General features: G+C 42.4%; 1 protein-coding gene across 3 annotated transcripts; it reads right to left on the bottom strand.

Annotated features, from left to right (window-relative positions):
* Positions 1–287: 287 nt before the first annotated feature.
* Positions 288–24112, bottom strand: pttg1 (PTTG1 regulator of sister chromatid separation, securin). 3 transcript variants are annotated; one of them, XM_085995385.1, is made up of 6 exons: positions 23968–24112; positions 7231–7330; positions 6517–6722; positions 4464–4563; positions 686–844; positions 288–601 (listed from the first exon to the last, which is right to left on the bottom strand). In XM_085995385.1, exons 2-6 carry the CDS (start codon positions 7313–7315, stop codon positions 513–515), a joined length of 639 nt encoding a protein of 212 aa, XP_085851511.1. In that variant the 5' UTR covers positions 7316–7330; positions 23968–24112; the 3' UTR covers positions 288–512. The 3 variants fall into 3 exon arrangements, with proteins under 3 accessions (XP_085851511.1, XP_085851513.1, XP_085851512.1); XM_085995387.1 differs by lacking the exon at positions 23968–24112 and adding an exon at positions 19804–20870; XM_085995386.1 differs by lacking the exon at positions 23968–24112 and adding an exon at positions 8404–8519.
* Between the last annotated feature and the right edge of the window lie 104 nt (positions 24113–24216).

The raw sequence follows: 24216 nt of genomic DNA, 5'->3' as shown, positions 1-24216 counted from the left end.
GGAGGAGGAGGAATAGATGGCTCCACCCCCCCCCCCACCACAGACAGCTGTTCATCAGGCATGACCTACCCTTTGCAAATCCATGCTGGCTACGATCAGCTGAAAATTTGCATTTGTAAAAATGAATTTCACAACAAAATAAGTATACAAACACTTCCAACAAAAGTTGAGAAAACATTGAATTTCAAAGTGGAGTAGAGATTCCAGAGTGACCAAGCGGTTGCTCGAGTTGGAGCAGTTCATCCAGATTGTAAAAGCAAGAATGTGAATGCCACATTAGCACGAGGTGTATATACACACACAAATAAGCCTTTATTAAAAAGTTTAAGGGAACATTGTATGCATAAATTTAAAAAGCTGAAAGTGACAAGTTCTCCCCCTAGACGTTTATGGATCAGACTGCAAGATATATATGCATCCAAAGTCATACACACAACAGCAATCCAGTGAGACTAATAGTACCAAAACCAAAATTTCAATAAAGCTGGGCTGGAATATCAAGTCATGAATCTTCAGAAGTCACATTCCATCAATGGCAATTCAACTGCAACTCCATCCAAGTCTGCCAAAATGTCAGTATTCATGTCAAAATCCATCAAACCTACAATTAAAAAAAAGTATATATAGTTTCTTCCTCAAAAACAGAAACTGCCCAATGCATAACAAAGGCAATCGGTTTACTTACTGGATTCTTTTAAAAGGGAAGGCCATTTCATAGGTGAAGGTATTTTGTTCAGCACTTTTTCTATTAATGCACCTTCTTTTTCAAGAATAAAGAGTGGGAGGCCTGCCAGGCAGATGTGATCAAGCTTATGTTCCTCTGGCACATTAAAGTCCTCAAAGTCTGCAATTAACACATTTATACCATTAAAAAAGTGTTCAATTTCTCTTCCCCCCCCCAATTCTTTCCACAAAAATAAACTTGATAAATTCAGAGCTGTACTACTCAAAAAAAAAATTGCAAATATTAAAACAGATTCTAAGAGCTTTGACAATTATCTAAAAAAAAAAGTAGCAAAGAGGCCAAGACAGGAGAAATTATAATGGAGGAATAAGGAAATGGCAGTGACTTTATATAAATATTTTGTATCTGTTTTCATAGTAGAAGACACAAAAAGCATACCAAAAATAGTGGGGAACCAAGGGGCCAATGAGCGAGGAACTTAAAGTAACTAATATCAGAAGTGTACTGAGAAATTAATGGGACTAAAAGCAGACAAATCCCCATGACCCGATGGCCTACCTCCTAGGGTTCTGAAAGAGGTGGTTGCAGAGATAGTGGATGCATGGTAATCTTCCAAAATTCCCTGGATTCTAGAACAGTCTTAGTGGATTGGAAGGTCGCCAATGTAACACCACTATTCAAGAGAGGGAGAGAAAACAGGGATCTACAGGCCAATTAGCCTGACATCAGTCATCAGGAAAATGCTGGAATCCATTGTTAAGGAATTGGTATCAGGGCACTTAGAAAATCATAATATGATTAGGCAGTGTCAACATGGTATTATGAAAAGGGAAATAGTGTTTGACAAATTTATTCGCGTTTTGAGGATGTAACTAGCAGGGTAGAGAGAGAAAGGGGAACCAGTGGGTGTAGTATATTTGGATTTCCAAAAGGCATTCAATAAGGTGCCACATAAAAGGTTATTACACAAGATTAGGGCTCATGGGGTTGGGGTAATAGTGGCATGGATAGAGGATTGGTTAATGGACAGAAAACAGAGTAGGGATAAACAGATCTTTTTCAGGTTGGCAGGCTGTGACTAGTGGGGTGCTGCAAGCATCAGTGTTGGGGCCTTAATGACCTAGATGAAGGGACAGCATAATGTATCCAAGATGATACAAAGCTAGGCGGGACAGTAAGCTGTGAGGAGAGCAGTCTGCAAATGGATATAGATAGACTAAGTGAGTGGGCAGTAATGTGGCAGATGGAGTATAATGTAGGGAAATGTGAGGTTATTCGCTTTGGTAGGGAGAATAGAAAACAGAAAACACTGGAAAAACTCAGCAGGCCAGGGCAGCATTCATGGAGAGAAACAAAGTTAACGTTTCAGGTTGAAGTTCTTTCGTCAGAACTGGAACAAATTTTAAAGTAAGTTTAGGGGCTGGTAAATGGGGGAGGGGATGAAAGAACAAAAGGGAAGGTCTGTGACAGGATGGAAGGCAGGAGAAGAGGATGGAAGGCAGGAGAAGAGGCATTAAGAGATATTCAAGGCAAGAGGAGATGGTAATAGGACAGGTTAAGAAACAAAGGCTGGCTCTAGATGGAGTGTGAATTGTGCTGGCAGAATGAAAGACAGCTGCCATGTGGGAGGGAAGAAAAAAAGGCACAAACAAAAAAAAAGTGTGGATAAAAAATGTGATAGGGGCCGAGGTTATGATCTGAATTTGTTGAACTCTAGGGCTGTAAAGTGCCTAATCGAAAGAGGTGCTGTTCCTCGAGCTTCCATGGAACAATGCAAGAGGCCAAGGACAGTGAGGTCTGAGTGGGACCCCTGGTTCTAGACTCCCCAGCCAGGGGAAACATCCTCGGCTGAATCTACCCGGTCAAGCCCTATAAGAATTTTGTATGTTTCAATGAGATCACCTCATTCTTCTAAACTCTAGAGAATATGGACCTAGTCTACTCAATCTGTCTACATAGGACAATTCCCCCCATCCCAGGACAATTCCCCCCATCCCAGGAACCAGTCTGGTGAACCTTCATTGCACTCCCTTTATGGAAAGTATATCCTTCCTTAGGTAAGGAGACCAAAACTGTACACAATACTCCATGTGTGGTCTCACCAGAGCCCTATATAATTGCAGTAAGACATCTTTACTCTTATACTCATATCCTCTTGTAATAAAGGCCAACATATCATTTGCTTGCTGTACCTGCATGTTAACTTTTAGTAATTTGTGTACAAGGACACCCAGGTCCCTCTGAACACCAACATTTCCCAATCGCTCATTTAAAAAAGTCTGCTTTTCTAGTTTTCCTACCAAAGTGGATAATGTCACATTTCTCCACATTATAGAGTATTTGCCATGTTCTTGCCCACTCACTTAGCCTGTCTATATCCCCTTGAAGCCTCCTTGCATCCTCCTCATCTTCCATTCCCAACCAGCTTTGTATCAACAACAAACTTGGATATATGACATTTGGTCCTCTCATCCAAATCTTTGATGTAGATTGTGAATAGCTGAGGCCCAAGCACAGATCCTTGCGGTACCGCACTAATTACAATCTGCCAACCTGAAAATGACCTGTTTATTCCTACTCTGTTTTCTGTCCATTAACCAATCCTCAATCCATGCTAGTATATTACCCCCAATCCCGTGAGCCCTAATTTTGTTTAATATGCTCGTGTGGCACCTTATCAAATGCCTTCTGAAAATCCAAATACACAACAACATCCACTGGTTCCCCCTCATCTATTCTGCTAGTTACAACCTCAAAAAACGAAGATTTGTCTAACACAATTTCCCTTTCATAAATCAGTGTTGATTCTGTCCAATCCCATTATGGGTGATATTATGGAGACGGAAATAGGTGGTCTTGCTTATGGTGTGGATATTTGGTCGGAACCTAATTTCTGGGTCAAATAGGACACCAAAGTTGCAAACAGTCTGGTTCAGCCTCAGACAGGTGCTGAGAGAGGGTTTAGTCATTGGCTAGGGAACAGAGTTTGTGGCGGGGACCGAAGACAATGGCTTGGTCTTCCCAATATTTAGTTGGAAGAAATTTCTGCTCCTCTAGTACTGGATGATGGACAAGCAGCCTGACAATTTCAATTCAATTTTATTTGCCATATGTAACTAGTACTAGTACAAGTACAATGGAATGCTTACTCCCCATAGGGACACGTCAGCTATTCTTACAGTGCCGTGTTCAGAAAGTCAATTCAATGGCATCCAGTGGCAGTGGGAGCACGATGTCCCTCAGCCGCTCCGTCCTCCTCGTCACCGCGGCCTCCACCTCACTGTTGCCAGCTCCACGTGTGGTGGCCTGCTTCTCCCGCTCACGATCCGACCCCAGACAGTGGAAGGGTCAAGAGAAGTGGTGGTGAGGTAGAGTTGGGTGTTGTCAGCATACATGTGGAAACTGACTGCTTTCCAATTATGTCACCAAGGGGCAGCATGTAGATGAGAAATAGGAGGGGGCCACCTTGGGGACACCAGAGGCAATGTGCAGTGCCCACATCTAGTTACATGTACAAAGTTCCTACCCAGAAAGCAACATCAGTAAAAAGAGCCCTTGCGCTATGCAAAATAAACCCCACAGAAAATGGCAGTTGGAAAGTCAAATAATAGACAATGGGGAGCCTGTCCCCTGCCTCAAACAAAAAAAGGCGTGGTTGGCAAGTTACGTCAACTAATGCAATTTCAGTTTATATCATATATATCCTTCAACTCCCTTAACATTTCTATCTCTTTCCTCGTCCACCCACTCCCTCCCTCCCAAGTTTTCAGTTTCTTACCAAGAGGATTGTATGGGATGAAAGCTTCAATTTCAGGGTAATCTTCAGACTTTTCAACATTGCATTTTGGTGGCTCTGAAATGGAAGGTTTTTCTGTGGGCTGGAAGTACAAGTGCTTATATCAGCATTTTGTAGGTAATGTTTACAGATACTTGATCATACAACATAAAACAGCCTAAAGTTTGCTGGTTTAGTATAATACATATGTGTCTCAAGAATTGCATCTACAGGAAACTGTGCTATCCGGCACTGACGCGACCAAGCTGTTGCCGTCCCATCAAAACTGGACAAACCAGCGCTAACGTTGAAACATACGGAGATTTTGAGCTCTATCTGGCAACAAACCCTGCTTCTAAACAGTCAGCCGTACCTTGCAAGCGTCTCTGTAGCTTAGCAACAGCTTCAGCGAGACTTGCAGAGCCTGACTGGTGAAAAAAAAGCAACGAAAAGAAAAAAAAGCAACGAAAAGAAAAAAAACCTAACGAAACAGCTCCTGATTTTTGCCGGTGGCTCAAGCATTCTGGACAGTTAACCTCTGGATAAACCAAAGTTTCCTGTACTTCATTTTAGATTGGACACAGGCAAGGCGAACCAACAATGTCTGAAAAAAAAATAGATCAAGGGAGACCCATTAACACCACATTTAATGCAGAACTTAAATATCTCCCTGATCAAGAGTTTCTTCTCAAAAAAGTTACTGTACAAGTGTATCGCTTTACAACGGAGCCATTCTCAAGCTATTTCAACTAATTGGGGAGCAGGGATAGAGATTAAAAAGCAAGAAGTCTACCTGAACGTCTAGAAAGGAGTCACTGGATTCAGGTGATACTAGAGATACCCTTGCATACATTCTATAGTGTTAAGACTATGGGCCAGCACTGTAGATGCAACTTTATAACTGTTTAAGCTCTTCACTAAGGAACTAGAACTGGAAGTACACAGCTTATTCCCCCTCACATTTGCAGACAAGAGAAAGGCCCACAATGCCACTTTTGAAGATGAAGATAAAAGAAAATGTATACATTTGAGGCCAAGTCATAATGCTGCAGACTTAATCCACTTCCCTGGCAATGTACACAGACCAGTATTAAATGCAAAAACTAAATGTTACAGCAATTCAAGAAATTCTCACTACCTTAGTGACCCCCACTTGCCTTGCAGTCCTGCAGGTAGTCTTCACTCAACCAGGATTTTCCATTCCATTCTACCAGGATTTTCCATTCCATTCTACCAGGATTTTCCATTCCATTCTACCACTTAATCATTAGTTAGTGCTTGTTTAGCCGCTATGTTCACTTGGTTTGCCGTAACACCTCCTCACTTAAATTTAACCTATGTCTTTGGCTCCTCCACCCTTCCCTAAAACAACCCCTCCACTATTCTCCTTTTGTTCAGCATCCATTTCCCTGCACACAAGAATCACTAAAGAAATTCATACAAGATTAATTCTGGGGAAGCAATTAAAGTTGCATACCATCCAGTTGACCCCTTAGCTAGATGCTCCAAGTACAACCAAATAATAAAAAAAAGCAGCCTGCAGTTAAACTCAAACAGTAAAAACTTTCTATTGTGGAATTCATATTGAAACATGGCAACAATTATTTGTGGTTGGGGGGGGGGGGGGGGGGGGAGAGAAAAGAGAGGGGGAGGAGGAGGAGGAAGAAATAAAAATGGGTGAGTGATTCATACATCTGAAGTCCTTAGCTGCAATTTGCTATCAGCCACATCACTTTACGGCAGTGATATTTGAAAATACTGCAGATGCTGGAAATTGGAAGTAAAAACACCCAGAAAATGTTGGAAACACTAAGCAAGTCAGGCAGCATTTGTGCAGAGAAATGTTGGGTTAACATTTCATGTTCACAACTTTGTCAGAAGTTTGTCTGACAAAAGGTTATAGACATGAAAAGTTAACCCCATTTTCTGCCTAGCCTGCTAAGCATTTCCAACATTTTCCATTTAAGCAAACTATCTAGTTGGACACATTTATTCAGTATTAAAAAAAATTGTTCCCCACAAAGATTGCTCATTATGAAACATTTCATGTTAATACCTTAGCTGTTTTTAAGATTTGTATGTTACTTTTTCTTTTGTGGACCTTCCCTATTCTCTTTTTCTGTGAGTAATCAGTCATGCTGCCTGCACGCAGCAGACAGTTCACATCCCCCAGGGCTTTTCTTGCAGACTGCTGCAAGCGAGGAGTTGCAGTTAACATCTTTCCAGTTTGTGGAGTCCGCAGTAGAGAAGTTTCAGCCATAGCTGAAAGAAAATAGAATTCATGTTTTATTAGTAAAGAAAGTTCACAAAAAAGCTCAGTCAATAGTGTAGATATTAGCCTACATACAAACAGGGGGTCAATGTAGTTGACAAGTTCAAGAAAACAGGCATTGAGACTACTTTACCATATTAGCAAGTCATTCAGAGCCAGGATAACCTGGACATCATTTAAAAAAGCTTAAAACCCTACACAGGCCACTTCAGAACAGATTTATTTATTTGTGAGGTTTCCCCCAACATATCTATTCTTTGGTTAGAAAGACCATTGTACTTCAATTACTGAGATGTAAAAGTTCCACCCAAGTACAGTATTGAAGTTCTGCATTGAAACAGATGCAAACCTCAAGACCAAGAGGTTACCTTAATACAATAGGTCAACATTTTTAGGTAGTGACCTCATAGCAAGTTATTGAAATTTCCCTTGCTCAAGCATGCATTAAATAGAAAGTAGAAGATAAAAACCAATTTGAATCACATTTACAATACTTACATGAAACAGAAAGTAGCTTTGGATGGTTCTTTGTATGGGTACTCAAGAGCTCATTTTCTTTCTCCACAAATATTCTCACTGCCATTTTAGTTACAGATCACTATATAAAAAAATTACAAATATTTAATGCTGTTGTAGTTGATTTTAATATAGAATGTTAAAATCTGACATAGAATTTAGGATTTTACTGATTGCAAAACAATAGTGATCAAATTTATGCTAGAAATACTCAGCACTAGACATTTAACTCACCACTTACTGCTCAAGTTAAGATTTCATAAGAAAAGCTAAATATTTGTAAAACATTTCCACACAATACAGAACTGTTGCATTTATGGCTAGAGGCTAAAGAGAACAGAGATGAGGAGAAATGTTTTCACTCGGAGGGTGGTGAATCATCACCATTCTCTACCCCAGAGGGCTATGGGGGCTCAGTCATTGAGTATATTCAAGACAGAGATCGGTAGATTTTTGAATATTAAGGTAATCAAGGGATACAGGGATAGTGCAGGAAAGTGGAGATGAGGTAGAAGATCAGCCATGATCTTATTGAATGTCAGAGCAGGCTCAAAGGGCCAAATGGCCTACTCCTGCTCCTATTTCTTATGTTCTTAAACTTCCTTTTCCTTTCCTCAAGGATCACATAGAACTTTCTCTTCAAAAACTCCACACAAATCTCATCTGAGATGAGGAATCATTTATGTACCCCAGCAGGGGGACGTCCTGAAGTCCTTCAGGTGACAATGTCACATTAAGTGGAAGATACCCTTCATTTAAAAAGGATAGGAGAAATTATTAATTGCAGATCACTCATGGCACTGAGCACAACCCATTTCCGAGTTGTCAGGCAACTCAGCGAATTACAAGTCACGAATGTATTTCTTTTCCTTTACCTATATTGATTGACAGGCACCGAATAGCTGCAGTGGAATACGGTCCACATGAGAATTTTAGTATTCTATAAATCAAATCGTTAACGTCATATTAGAAGTCTAATTTTACCGGCTGGTTATAAAAGTTTAAAAAATAAAACGTTTATCGGTCATTTTGAAAACCAAATGTCACTTGAGAACATTATTCCTTAAATACCAATTTCTCCAGACCACCTAAAGCAAACAGCTCGAACACTCAACTCACTTCCACAGTCTAAAATTAAACACTTCTCAAACTTACGGCAAATATTAAACCGTACCAGTCACTCCAGCTAGTCAATATAAAGCAACAACCAAACAACTCAACAACAGCCCGCCGCAACTGTTTTAAACGATGCCGAGCGACAAGCTGCCGGTTGATTGGATCAAATTAATCAGACAAGGAAAGCAGATCACAGAGCTAAAAATGCGCAGCTCCCGAACAAGGGCACCCCCTGCAGACCGGAGGGCTAAAATAAGCTGGAACATGCAAATACAGCGCCAGTGCGACCGACTGAGCCAAGGCTGACTGATACCGTAACCATTTCTGAAGAGTATCTCACTCTTCTGTTTTAAAATGTTTGGAATGATGGCGAGATGGATTGTATATTTTAAAAAATGTGATGTGGTGAATGGATTTGGTTTTTAGCTCTTGCGCACGTCAATCCTGCATAGCCTGCTTAGAAATTCAAATTAGCAACGGTTCTGAATTGTTGGGTTCAGGTGTAAATTGTTTTTGGTGTAAATTATAAAAATCGGAATTCCACAGTACAGTAAAGTAGCAAGGTATTGTACAGAATGTTAGAGTAGTGGCACACTACACTCATAGGCACTTCCCTTTTTTGTTCGATTTAGCCGAGTAAGAAAAGGGAAAAAAGTGAGTTTGCAAAGTAGGATAGGCTGAACAGGCTGAGCTAAATTAACTTGGGTCCAGTAGCCCAATAAGCCCACTCTTTGAAACAGAATCTAGAGCGAGATGGAAGCAGAAATTACAAAAAATGAATACACAAAACTGGAGTTGCACTGTGTAGTTTGAAGAAAAATGCAGATTTATGAGTGATTTTGTTTATACAATTATTATGACTTGACAGTGATGTAGGGTCTGATAAAGGGGAACAGCTAAAAGATGGGTTTGGAGGGAGGAGTCTATCCTAGTGGCTGGGATTTTAATTATATAAATCTTGGAGATGCAGATGTGTCTATGCCTAAATCCATTGGCTTGCTTTTAGTTCCACCATTTACTAATGGTGATGATTATTTTTAAATTAAATTATTGAATTGTTAAATTTAAGTAGTTATTTTGCCAAACACACGCTACTGATTCACTGGAGAAAAAACAATTACTATCAGCATTAGTGCCTTCCTTACAAAAGAAAATATAGCTTTTTTCAAAAGCAATAATCATTGTTCTTTAAGCCGACAGTAGTCTTCGCTGTAACCTTTGTGCTTCCCCTCTTAAACTGTACAGTTTGTACCCCAGAACACATTCAGCACCAATTAAGTAAATTACCAGAACATTCATATGAATTATGACATTTCTTTGTGGACGTGAATGATTTGTAAACAACAGGTAGCTGTGCTGAAAGAATACAAGGGGGCTGAATGGCCGCCTCCTGTTCCTGTGTAACAGGCTTGAGGCTGTATGGCCCCGTTCCTATGGTCTTGCTGACACTCAGGATCTAGGCCATCAGCTTAATAATGGGCATTTGGGTTAAGAATTGTAGAGGACCAGTGCCCATGGGCACACTCTGATACCGTTATTGGTACAATACTCTGAAGTCATAGAATGGTATAGCATTCGGCCCATCGTGCCTGTGCCGGGTCTTTGAAAGAGCTATTCAATTAGACTCACTCCCCTCCTCCTCTTTCCCCAGAGCCCTGAACATTTCTCCATTTCAAGTATTTATCCAATTCCCTTTTTAAAGTTACTATTGAATCTGCTACCACCACCCTTTCAGGAAGTGCATTCCAGATCACAACTCTGCATTAAAAAACTCATCTCCACTTCTGGTTATTTTGCAAATTATCTTATAGAATCATAGAATGGTTACAGCACAGGAGGCCATTCAGCCTGTTGAGCCTATGCCAGCTCTCTGCAAAACCACTTCCCTGCCCTTTCCCCATAGCCCTGCACATGTTTTTCCTTCCTTAAATCCTCTATCTTAAATCTGTGTCCTCTGGTTTCCGACTCTCCTGCCACTGGAAAGTTTCTCTTTCCTGTACTGTGTACAGTTTTGGTCTCCTTACCCAAGGAAGGACATACTTGCCTTAGAGGGGGTGCAACGAAGGTTCACTAGATGGATTTATTTGTAACAAGATAGACAAATTAGTGGCACAAATAGAGATAAATGGCTTTGATCTAATAGCCATTAGAGACGTGGTTGCAAGGTGACCAAGGTTGGGAACTAAATTCCAGAGTACCTGATGTTTCAAAAAGATAGGCAGACTGGAAAAGGTGTGGGATAGCCCTGATAAAAGGATGACATGAGGACAGTAGTGAGAAAGGATCTTGCCTCAGAAGATCAGGAAGTAGAATCAGTATGGGTGGAGAGAAGAAATAACAAGGGGCAGAAATCACTGGTGGGAGTATTTTATAGGCCCCCAAACAATAGCTATACCGTTGGGCAGAGTATTAACCAACAAATAGGAGCTTGTAACAAATGTAATACAATAATCACTGGGGGACTTTAATCTCCACATAGACTGGGCAAATTAAATTGGCAAAAGGTAGTCTGGAGGATGAGTTCATGGAATGCATTAGAGAAAGTTTCCTAGGACAGTACATCATGGAACCAACCAGGGAACATGCTATTTTGGATCTTGTATTGTGTAATGAGACAGGGTTAATTAGTAATCTCAAAGTAAAAGGATCCTCTGGGGGAAGAGTGATCATAATATGATAACTCGATGTGAAATTCTGAGAGTGAAATACTTAAATCCAAAACTAAAGTCTTAAACTTACCTTGTCTGGCCTATATGTGACTCTAGACCCACAGCAATGTAGTTGACTCTTAACTGCCCTCTGAAACGGCCTAGCAAGTCACTCAGTTGTAACTAACCGCTACGAAACAAAATAACAAGAATGAAACCGGACGAACCACCCGGCATCGACCTCGGCACCGGCTACGGACATGGCAATGGCACACCCAGCCCAGTCGACCCTGCAAAGTCCTCCTCACCAACATCTGGAGACTGGTGCCAAAATTGGGAGAGCTGTCCCACAGACTAGTCAAGCAACAGCCTGACATAGTCATACTCACAGAATCATACCTTTCAGCCAATGTCCCAAACTCCTCCATCAGCATCCCTGGGTATGTCCTGTCCCACCAGCAGGACAGACACACCAGGGGTGGCAGCACAGTGGTATACAGCCAGGAAGGAATGGCCCTGGGAGTCCTCAACATTGACTCCGGACCCCATGAAGTCTCATGGCTTCAGGTCAAGCATGGGCAAAGAAACCTCCTGCTGATTACCACCTACCGTCCTCCCTCAGCTGAAGAATCAGTACTCCTCCATCTTGAATACCACTTGGAAGTAGTACTGAGAGTAGCAAGGGCACAGAACGTACTCTGGGTGGGGGACTTCAATGTCCATCACCAAGAGTGGCTCGGTAACACCGCTACTGACCAAGCCCTAAAAAGGACATAACTGCCAGTCTGGGCCTGCGACAGGTGGTGAGAGAACCAACACGAGGCAAAAAACCAACTTGACCTCGTCCTCACCAAGCTACCTGTCGCAGATGCATCTGTCCATGACAGCATTGGTAGCAGTGACCACCACAGTCATTGTGGAGACTAAGTCCCGACTTCACACTGAGGACACCCTCCATCGTGTTGTGTGCCACTACCACCGTGCTAAATGGGATAGATTCAGAACAGATCTAGCAGCTCAAAAAATGGGCATCCATGAGGCGCTGTGGGCCATCAGCAGCAGCAGAATTGTATCCACCGCAATCTGTAACCTCATATCCCTCACTCTACCATTACCACCAAGCCAGGGGACCAACACTGGTTCAACAAGGAGTGTAGAAGAGCATGCCAGGAGCAGCACCAGGCACCAACTTGGGGAAACTGCAACACAGGACTACATGCATGCTAAAAAGCAGAAGCAGCATACTATAGACAGGGCTAAGCGATCCCACAATCAACGGATCAGATCAAAGCTCTGCAGTCCCGCCACATCCAGTCGTGAATGGTGGTGGACCATTAAACAACTAATGGGAGGAGGAGGCTCCAAGAATATCCCCATCCACAATGATGGTGGAGCCCAGCACGAGTGCAAAAGACAAGGCTGAAGCGTTTGCAACCATCTTCAGCCAGAAGCACCGAGTGGATGATCCGTATCGGTCTACTCCCGAGGTCCCCACCATCACAGAAGCCAGTCTTCGGCCAATTCGATTCACTCCATGTGATATCAAGAAACCGCTGAACGCTCTGGATACAGCAAAAGCTATGGGCCCCCGACAACATTCCAGCTATCGTGCTGAAGACTTGTGCTCCAGAACTAGCCGCGCCTCTAGCGAAGCTGTTCCAGTACAGCTACAACACTGGCATCTATCCGACAAGGTGGAAAACTGCCCAGATATGTCTTGTCCACAAAAAGCAGGACAAATCCAACCCGGCCAATTACTGCCACATCAGTCTACTCTCAATCATCAGCAAAGTGATAGAAGGTGTTATTGACAGTGCTATCAAGCGGCACTTACTCACCAATAACCTGCTCACTGATGCCCAGTTTGGGTTCTGCCAAGACCACTTGGCTCCCGACCTCAAACATGGACAAATGAGCTGAATTCCAGAGGTGAGAGTGACTGCCCTCGACACCAAGGCAGCATTTGAGACAGTGTGGCATCGAGGAGCCCTAGTAAAACTGAAGTCAATGGGAATCAGAGGGAAAACGCTACACTGGCTAGAGTCATACCTAACACAAAGGAAGATGGTTGTGGTGGTTGAAGGTCAATCATCACAGCCCCAGGACATCGCTGCAGGAGTTCCTCAGGGCAGTGTCCTAGGCCCAACCATCTTCAGCTGCTTCATCAATGACCTTCCCTCCAACATAAGGTCAGAAATGGGGATGTTCGCTGATGACTGCACAGTGTTCAGTGCCATTCACAACTCCTCAGATAATGAAGCAGTCCATGCCCGCATACAACAAGACCTGGACGTTCAGGCTTGGGCTGATAAGTGGCAGGTAACATTCACGCCACAGAAGTGCCAGGCAATGACTATCTCCAACAAGCGAGTGTAACCACCTCCCCTTGACATTCAATGGCATTACCATCGCCAAATCCCCCACTACCAACATCCTGCGGGTCACCATTAACCAGAAACTTAACTGGACCAGCCACATAAATACTGCGGCAACAAGAGCAGGTCAGATGCTAGGTATTCTGCGGCGAGTGTCCCACCTACTGACTCCCCAAAGCCTTTCCACCATCTACAAGGCATAAGTAAGGAGTGTGATGGAATACGCTCCACTTGCCTGGATGAGTGCAGCTGCAACAATACTCAAGAAGCTCGACACCATCCAGGACAAAGCAGCCCGCTTGATTAGCACCCCATCCACCACCTTAAACATTCACTCCCTCCACGACCAGCGTACCGTGGCTGCAGTGTGTACCATATACAAGATGCACTGCAGCAACTCGCCAAGACTTCTTCAGCAGCACCTCCCAAACCCACGACCTCTTCCATCTGGAAGGACAAGGGCAGCAGGCGCATGGGAAAACCACCACCTCCAAGTCACACACCATCCTGACTTAGAAGTATATTGCCGATCCTTCATAGTCGCTGGGTCAAAATCCTGGAACTCCCTTCCTAACAGCACTATGGGAGTACCATCACCACACAGACTGCAGCGGTTCAAGTAGTCAGCTCACCACCACCTTCTCAAGGGCAACTGTGGACGGGCAATAAATGCTGGCTTTGCCAGCGACGCCCAGATCCCATAAACAAATAAAAAATAAATAAATAAAGCTAATTACATAGGTATTAGGGGCAAGTTGGCTCAGGTAGATTGGGAAATTAGATTAAAAAGGTATTGTTATAAATTTCATCATTCAAGAAACTACTCGTGAAATAACGCTGGACGGCCAGCTGGTGGCGCCGTCCAAGGAGTATAAACACTCAGGCGTCGGCCCCAGCTTGCCAGGGACATTTTGTAAGACAAGGAACTAGTGAAGTACAGCTAGACCGCCATGTTCTGAACCAAGTTGATTAAAGCCTTGCTTTATGCTCAAACCAAGTGCGTAGTGAGTTTTATTACGTCAGGTATGACGGTGGATAAGCAGTAGCAGACATTTAAATAAATATTCCAAAATTCTCAACGAATATACATTCCATTGAGAAATAAAAACTCCATGGGAAAAGTGATCCATCTGTGGCTAATTAAAGAAGTTAACGATTACAAGAAGAGGCTTATAATGTTGCAAAGAATAGTAGTAAGCTTGAGGATTGGGAGAGCTTTAGAAACCAGCAAAGGATGTTCAAAAATTGATAAATAGGGAGAAAGCAGAATGAGAGTAAACTAGCAAGAGATATAAAAACAGATTGTAAGAGCTTCTACAAGTGTGTAAAAAGGAAGAGAGTAGCAAAAGTAAGTGTTGGTCCCTTAGAGGCAGAGACAGGTGAAATTATAATGGGGAAATAAGGAAATGGCAGAGAATTTAAACAAATATTATGCATCTATCTTCAAAGTAGATGGCACAAAAAGCATACCAAAAATTAGTGGGAAACCAAGGGGCTAATGAGAGTGATGAACTTAAAGTAATTAAGATCAGTAGAGAAAAAGTACTTGAGAAACTAATGGGACTAAAAGCTGACAAATTCCCTGGAACTGATGGTCTACATCCCAAGGTTCTAAAAGGAGGTGGTTCCAAAGATAGTGGATGCATTGGTTGTGATCTTCCAAAATTCCCTAGATTCTAGAACAATCGCATCGGATTGGAAGGTAGCAAATGTAACCCTACTATTCAAGAAAGGAGGGATAGAGAAAACAGGGAACTGCAGGCCAGCTTGCCTGACATCAGTAGTCAGGAAAATGGTGAAATCCATGATCAAGGAAGTGGTATCAGGGCACTTAGAAAATCAAAATATGATTAGGCAGAATCAACATGGTTATATGAAAGGGAAATCGTGTTTAACAAATTTATTAGAGTTTTTTGAGGATGTAACTAGCAGGGTAGATAAAGGGGAACCAGTGGATGTAGTATATTTGGATTTCCAAAAGGCATTCAATAAGGTGCCTCTTAAAAGGTTGCTACGCAAGATAAGGGCTCATGGGGTTGGGGTTAATATGTTAGCATGGATAGGGGATTGGTTAACAGAGTAGGGATAAATGGGTAATTTTCCATTTGGCAGGCTGTAACTAGTGGGGTGCCGCAAGGATCAGTGCTTGGGCCTCAGCTATTTACAATCTAGATGAAGGGACTGAATGCAATGTATCCAAGTTTGCTGATGATACAAAGCTAGGTGGGAAAGTAAGCTGCGAGGAGGACAGAAAGAGGCTGCAATGGGATATAGACAGGTTAAGTGAGTGGGCAATAAGGTAGCAGATGGAGTATAAATGTGAGGTTATTCACTTTGGTAGGAAGAATAGAAAAACAGAACATTTTTTAAATGGTGAGAAGCTATTAAATGTTGGTGTACAGAGATTTAGGTGTCCTCAGACAGGAAACACAAAGTCAGCATGCAGGTACAGCACGCAATTAGGAAGGCAAACGGCATGTTGGTTTTTTTTTGCAAAGGGGTTGGAGTACAAGAGTAAGAAAGTCTTACTACAATTGTACAGGGCTGGGCGAGACCACACCTGGAGTACTGTGTACAGTTTTGGTCTCTTTATCCGAGGAAGGACATACTTGACTTAGAAGCGGTGCAACAAAAGTTCACTAGATTGATTCCTGGGATGAGAGGGTTGTCCTATGAGGAGAGATTAAGTAGATTGGGCCAATACTCTCTGGAGTTTAGAAGAATGAGAGGTGATCTCATTGGATACCGAGGGGGATTGACAGGGTAGACTCGGAGAGGTTGTTTCCCCTGGCTGGAGTGTCTAGAACTAGGGGGCACAGTCTCAGGATAAGAGGTCGGCCATTTAAGACTGAGATGAGGAGGAATTTCTTCACTCAGCGGTTGTGAATCTTTGGAATTCTCTACCCCAAAGGGCTGAGGATGCTGAGTCATTGAGTATATTCAAGACCGAGATAGATTTTTGGACTCTCGGGGAATCAAGGAATATGGGGAAACCGAGCAGGAAAGTGGAGATAAGGTCAAAGATCAGCCATGATCTTATTGAATGGCGGAGCAGGCTTGAGGGGCGTATGGCCTACTCCTGCTCCTAATTCATATGTTCTTATAACATTCAAAGACACTGAAGTACACCATAGTAAGAAATATGGTAAGTCCACAGGAAAGTTGCATAAAGATACATTTTCTGAATTAGCACCTTTGTTTAAAAAGCAGCAGTCAATGCTTGCATGCATCAGAAGCTGGGGCCCGAGGCTCATCCAACATTGGGCCTCATACCGCGTTTTAATAAGAGGTAAACTGTGGTGCCCGTCACGCCTCCAGAGGCAGTTCGCCTGACGTCGGGGATGATATTTGGGCCTACTACATTGCTGCCAAGTCTTGGGAGGTGGGCGGTGGAAAATGCAGGAGGGCTGGCAGCAGCCCACAATGCTGCTGTGGAGCTGGGTGGCACTCTTTCCCTACCATTTGTTCAACAGCCTTCATGCAGTCTTTAAGGACCGCAGTAGAACTGAAAAAAACTGAGCTTGCACAGTGCATTCTCCACCTAGTTTTTCCACACATGAAACAGGTACAGGACCCTTCTTTGCATCTGTAAATTGATCCAACGCTGATTCTTGGAGGCCACCAGGGATGCATAAAAACCATTGAGGACCAATATAGCAGCAGGCATGCCACTAGTGCCGATTAGGTGCAAGGCCTTGCTCTTAGAAATTGGCATACATTACGCATATTTTATGCCCAAAACACAGGTGAAACGCATGCCAATTTCTACCCCAGTGTGTAGAAGTAATTTTTGCTGAATGTGGCCTACGCCAAGTGCCAGATCAGGCCCACCAAATAAAATAAGTTTGACACCCGTGATAACTTTATACTAGCGTAACAAGGCAAGAGTTCACTTCAACGTTATCTTCTTGCTAACACCTGACTCCTAATCAGTGACAAACAGACTGCTATATCTGTCCCTCTGCTGCAAGAAACCATACTGGTCTTGCTACTCTATGTCCAGCCAATAGCCACACACCCTGTGATTCATGTTTTTGTGTTGAAGGCTCTCAGCTCGAACATGAGCACCCATCAAGGCGTCCAGAAGCACACCAGAAACAAGAGTTCAAGGAAGCATCCAACGTTATGATTAGTTAGGTATTCACATATCTTAGGAAAGGTCTGTTCACCTTTGCCTGCAGATGTGGGTAATGGTGGGTGCAAAGTTATTCTTCAACAGTCTGACATGCTGGTATTGCTCTTCTTACAAATATGCCAAATAGGGGATTCCCATTTAGAAACTTATTGGTGTCAGTAATAGCATTGGGAGCAAAACAGAGAACCTAATTGCTAGCATAATTTAAAAAAAAAGTTAAGAAATTGCTTTGAAACTGCATAATCAATTTACTTACTTTGTCTTTTAAATCAACTAATTCCTTAGCAGTCTTGGATGTATTTTTTGATAGGAAATTATTTGGAACCAATGCCCTAGACACTAGCAAATAGCATGCAGGACATCCCTGCCTTGCCCCCAAATTAATATTTAAATTATTTCCCTGCTTGAGGCAGGTGCATCTCCTGGCCATCGGAAATAGGTGGGCACTAAAGTGGGTTGAGCTATTGCAGAAAAGAACACTAGCCTATTTTCTGATCTGGGCTGCCTGATTTATGCTGGTAAAATAGATAATCTGGATTGGATACTCTAGCCTTGCATGTCATCCAATTTCACAGCAAATCTTCTGAAATTAAAAGTTATAAAATGGAAGTTACTATCACTTGAGTTAACAAAGAAAGATCCTGTAAGAATTAAAATGTTTCTTTCAATAAACTTTAGCCTTATGAACAACTATTTGAAAACAATAACAGATCACTGAATAGAATAATAAGGATTAGTATAATCTCCATCAGTAAATGTTGAACAATGATGGTTGTGGCTATTTTATTACAATATAAATTGCCACTAGGAGGAGCTGTGCAATAATGTTTGTTTTTGGAAAATGTCTGCCAGTTATTGCAATGACCACCCTGTTGGTGTCATTGTATCAGTGCAACAAGTGCACTTCTGGCTTAGTGCCATTGTCATTGAGAAATGATGGCCAGATGTTAGAACAAATGTAACTACTTCAAAACCTAGATTAGAAAAAATAATTACCACTGTTTATTAAAAAAAAGACAAAGTAGTAAATTGGAATTAAAATTCCTCCTCAGAAGGAATCCCTCAAACATCAACAATCAAAATTCTGACATAACTAACTTGGAGTGTACAAAGACTCAGAATAGTTAAAAACTTAAAAAATATACAAGCATCCACTTCCCTTCTTTGATCATGTTTAATTTAAAAAATGTAACTGTCCAACATCAAAATGGCTCCTTTTTTTGAAAATTATTAAAAGCAAATATGCCCAAGGTAAAAGCATATTCATAACAATTAGAGCACAGGAGGCCATTTGGATGTGCTGTTCTTAGCTTTTCCACTGGACCCACCTACTCTAATCCCATTTTTCTGTAGCCTTTTATAAATAAGGTGGCCTAGAAAGTCAATTGCGCAGCACCCGTTTTATAGGCACCCAAGGGTCCAATAGGGTGGGTGGCATGCGAACACTCAGTCTGCCACCTGCCATATTGGATTGGGCCCCTCCGTAACCGCCCACGGCTTGTGCTGGACGTATTTAAAAGCCTCATTAGAATATTTAAATAAGAGTCTTACTCTTGTTGTAGGACCCTTTTGTGAAATTGGTCTGACTCAATGTGATAAACTCACTCAGCAACTTGTGGCACTAACAGGCAAGGAGGACCCTCCAGGAGCATTATTTAAAAGGACTCATCCACTACATACATGTTAGTTGCTGGTTTCGTCTTTTTTTTGTTGCCTATTTTCTGCCTTCGACAATTGATTTTTGACTTTTGCTAGCATCTTTTTTCTGGTGCTGGGCTGCTTTTGTCTGTTTTCAAAACAGTTTTATTGCAATCAAGGGTGGACTGGTAGGTCTGCCTTTGGGCTGGAGGATGAGGGGGAGCAGTCAAGAATGCAGAAGAGAGCAGAAGCAGCTGGGAGAAGAGGGCACTGCGTAGGAGACCATGCCCAGAGCGGGTTTTCAGGGAGAACATCTTTTACCTTAACTTCACTGAGGAGCAATGTGTCAGGTATCTTCCCTTCAACAAGGTGTAGGGGTGGTGGTTGGGGTCAGCTTCACCTCTGACTTATGAGCGGTTCGAATCATTCCCACTCCCTTGGTTCTAGACCTTGGACTTATTTGGGAGTTGTGACAAAAGTGCAGTAGACAACTGGTTTTGGTGCAAGAAACTTTGATCTTTATTTAAGAAAATACAACAATAATCTTAACACACGAGTGAATTACAGTAGAAAAATACCTCACCCCTCCCAATCCCACCTTACTAGCTAAGTTGGACTCCAAAGGACCAGGGATAATGCTCACCAAACGAATCCTTGACAGCTGGGCTGGTTCGCTGGAAATGTTGGTTGGGGCCTGCCGTACCCCGGACATGGTAGAGGACTTCACCTGCGTCAGTCTTCGCGAGTCCGCTGATGCGGTAGGATGCATATTGGATTTATCAGGAGAGTACCCGATTTTCTTCTGTTAGAAATAGGGCTTAGAGTCCGAGTAAAATCTTACCCAGGGCTAAGTCAGGAATAGTTTGTAGAGTGGAAATACTTGCGAATCTTCGGTTTTCTTTGGTCGCGGTGGCCCAATATTACCCGGTTGGCTGATGGTAATGTTCGGTTGGTTGTTTCATAAGGCGAGGTGTCCGATGGTCACTGAAACTGTTGCTCTGGTTTCTTCTTGTGTGTTACTTCTTCGAGAGAGAACTGCTTCGAGATGCTTGAACTCCTTGATCTTGATGTTGCTCTGAAACCGCCGAGTTTCGATATTGGAACTGTACTGAATTCGAACTTGGAACTCTTCGAACCTTACTGACTTCTTGAGAAAACAGGCCTTCAATTATACTAATTGGGGCCTCCTAATCTGCGCACCAAATCAATCCCGGTTTGTTAGATTTTGGCGGGCTCGTTAATATTAAGTTGTTTAAAGTGGTTTCAGGATGGTTCCATGAGCTGTTGAAGTTTTAAGAATGTGTGAAGTGGTTTCGGGATGGTTTCCTGAGCTGTTGAACTCTTACTCGATTGTAGTGAATTGTCCTCAGGCTTTGAGTTTCCTGTGGGGCCCGAGATTCTTTGTAGGTTGGCGAAGTGATTTGTTTTATGCATGTTTTTGGATGGGTCCTGTACTTTGGGTGAGGCTGTTCTTCCGTGGGTCTATTGTTAGCATGTAAAATTGTCTGATTGGGGTAACTGTAAACGTCACACAGCCCCTGACAGCTTGATTAACGCCAATACTCAAACTGTCTAACTGCAGAGGTTGATCCCATTTCTTTGTTGCAGCCTTTTTTCTTCCATTGCAGGCCCAAACAGGCCCCCTTTTAAAATGCCAAGTCTGTTTTTGACCTTGAATCTCCGTATTAGGCCCAGCATGCTGGTTATCCTCCTGAAGTTTTTAGCAAGGGTCCAAAGTCATTTTCTTTAAGGGTTTTCTTCCCTTAGGAGGCGGTCACCAAACTATGCCATCTTCTGCAGCCACAACTGGAGCTTCAAACCAGGCCATGGACAGCACTGCCTGTGGCTGTCAAGGTCACAGTGGCCCTTACCTTTTATACCATGGATCATTCCAGGCTGCAGCAAGTGACATCAGCAACATCTCCCAGTTTGCTGTTCACCTTTGTATCAAAGTCACCGAGGCTCTCCACGCCAGAAGGAACAGTTACAATACTTTCTCAATGGACACACCGAAATAGGACGAGAGCGCACTAAATTCCGCTCGCATTGCAAGCTGCTCCAGAGTCCAAGGTGCCATATTTTGCACCCACATTAACTTGCATGCTCCCCATCACCATCCTGGCATCTTTTTGATTAGAAAGGGATTCCACTCCCTCAACATCCAGCTTGTTTGCAGCACATCATGCAGGTCTGTGCCCAGTTTCCTGGAAGCAGTCATGATTCATTCTTCCTGCGCCAATCTTCTGTTCTGCCTGGGGAAGAGAGGTCTGCATATACATGTCAGCATTTTTCTGAAGAGTGAGAGTCACAGCCCAGCCCACAATATAACTGTGACTGCAGTGTACCTGCAGTCCTGGACAATATGTTGAAGAATTTTCCACTTCAAGATCAGCCACTGAGTTAAACATGGTATACACATTAAGGACATCATGAAAAGTGGTGACTTGTTTAGCTGTACACCTTGGAATCTTTACTATAAATCAATTACCTACTAATAAATATAAAAGGTTCTGAAAAACAAGTGTCTATTTTCTGATGATTTATGCTGATAGTACCATCTCCATCACATTCAAATGCTAAATCTAAATGGACATTCAGCACAAGAAAATCAAAGACTGAACTGCATCAGTCAAATCCTTACTGGCCATCAAGCTAAATGATTGGGCCAAAGTTCCAAATCATGCATGTTTGCAAGTTAGAAAGCTTGATCCATTTAGGGTCATGTTTGTTTAGACCATGCTTCTTAATGTATTTATGCTGCATGCTCAACAGTATGCATTTAAAAAAGGTATTACACCTGTCGTTTAGTAAAGTATTGTTAAACAATCCTTCCAAGTTAACTTGCTTAAGCATTTTACTCATCCCCGTTAAGTTGGTTCTTTTAAATCTGCATACCTGGCTGTCAATCCTCTATTAGTGAATTCCAGATCATGTTGAACCTGATCATTTTGTGGTTGCTGTCACCCAAGAGATCATTTCCATGTCTTGTGCGTAATCTGGGTCACTTGCTATTATTAAGCCAAGATGTTCACCTTCTCTCATGGTGTCCTTGACACACTTGGGCATGAAGTAGTCACGAATTACATTTACCAACTCGGATTCTGAATATTTGGGCAATCACAATTAATTTTAAAATATCCTCCCTGTTTTTGCATTCTCTTCTCTCTTCAGAAATAACTGTCTTCCTTCTTAGTCCGACCTTCTGTTAGCATTGCCCTTTCATATTAAAAATATCCTACCAGAGTAGTTTGTTTTGTAGTTTTATATTTCTCTTATCATCCACATTGGACTTTGAAGAAATTCAGAGGTATGATGAAAGTGAAAGATAATGCCAGTTAGGATCAATATATTTTAAAAAAGTCAAACAGTATCAGTCATTCAAAGTTAGACAACGTTACATGGAATTTGTAAATGCTTTATGTAAGTGGCTCTAATTGAAAAGGTTTTCAAAAGAAAAAAGGAACAAATCAAAAATAGTTCTTCCAATTTCCCCCATTATTTTCCCACTTTTTCCCCCTCTACTTCTGGGAACTATTACCATGGAAAAGCCCAAGTTTTCATCAGTTTCATTAGGCCAACATTTGCGATCGGAGACCTGCAAAATTTCTACGAAGATACCTGGTGGCCTGGGAAGAATGGCGGCTTGTGATCCTGGACCTCTCCAGGTCTGCGCGGGCAGAGCCCCACGTATCCCAGGGGCGCCTGCGGTTCGTAGGCGCTCCCGGGATCACATGGGCCGGCCCAACCAATAAAAGAGAAACCCCATTCATACTTTTGACAGGCCCGTACGTACAGAACTTAAAAAATACACCAACACATTAATTACATATTTAAAAATAATTAAAATGCCATTTAATTCAATATTTTAAACAAAACATTTTTTTCCCCCAAAATTAAATGCTTTTACAGGGCTAAAAATAAACTTACCCTTTCGAAGAATATTTTTCCACTTACCTTTTTGAAGAATATTTTAAATTTATAAAGTGATAAAATTTCATTTTTCTATTTTTTAAAAACTCTTATGCTGGCGTAAGAATATGACAGGCTCTTAGCGGGTGGAAGTTGTGCAAATAGCCGCAGAGGCACTTTTCTTGGGCATGCGCAGGATCTGGCAAGAGAATTCTTGACAGATCGCAAGTGCTTCGCATGCCTAAACCCGGCACTTGCACAGCCCCTACGGGCGCGTACACACCTCATATGCACTCGTGGGAGGTCGCAAAATCCGGTCCATTGATTTCAGGCTTTGGGGGGGGGGGGGGGGGAGTCCACAGCGCAACCGGTGTCGGAGCAGTGAATGACTGACCTCAACTTCAGGATTTCTGCGTTAGGATGCGCATAAACTACAACCTGAAGTTGCGGTCAGTTTTAATGGGGTAATTACGGCGAACGCTGACGGTTCATTGCTATAACCCACCACAAATTCCGGCCCGATATAGTCTGCTAACATTCACTTCCAGCACAGCAACATTCCAGCGCAGCTGCCATTTAGACCTAGTCTCACTCGTGATTTTAAAATGGGGACTAACTCAATAAAATAAGCACTGTCCCATATAGTTAAACGAAGCGACTTATTGACAAGGCGGCTAGCACCAAGGTGCCTCAAAACAACTTCCATTTTTAGATCAAAGGAATGACTTTATTTTCTCTCCACGGATGTTGCCTGGCCTGTTGAGTTTTTCCAGCATTTTCTGTTATTTCGGATTTCTAGCATCTGCAGTATTTTGCTATTGAACAACCGTCTCGTCCCTAAGTGAGAATAGGTCTAAATAAATTGTGGACTCAGTCACATATACAAATGAAAACTTACCTCTACTGGGACTAATGTAAATTTTGCTTCCAAAAACTGTCGAAGGTATTTTTTTTAACTTAAAAAGCTGTTCACGACGCTGTATTATTTACTCAGGAACAGTGCACCAGCCCGCTGGAATCAGCCTCGAGTTACCGTTTGCTTCGTTTTAAACCGGGGCCGGCGCGTGAATCCCGGCCGGCACATGGGCCAATCACAGCGCAAGTCTTTGGAATTATGCGGGACGCATGGGCCAATCACAGCGCAAAT

The sequence above is a fragment of the Somniosus microcephalus genome, chromosome 8 (assembly GCF_052327205.1).
Source record: "Somniosus microcephalus isolate GS21.2 chromosome 8, FLI_Smic_1.0, whole genome shotgun sequence".
Classification (NCBI taxonomy): domain Eukaryota; kingdom Metazoa; phylum Chordata; class Chondrichthyes; order Squaliformes; family Somniosidae; genus Somniosus; species Somniosus microcephalus.
The sequence above is the reverse complement of the archived record's forward strand: the minus strand, read 5'-3'. Positions and strand labels throughout refer to the sequence as shown.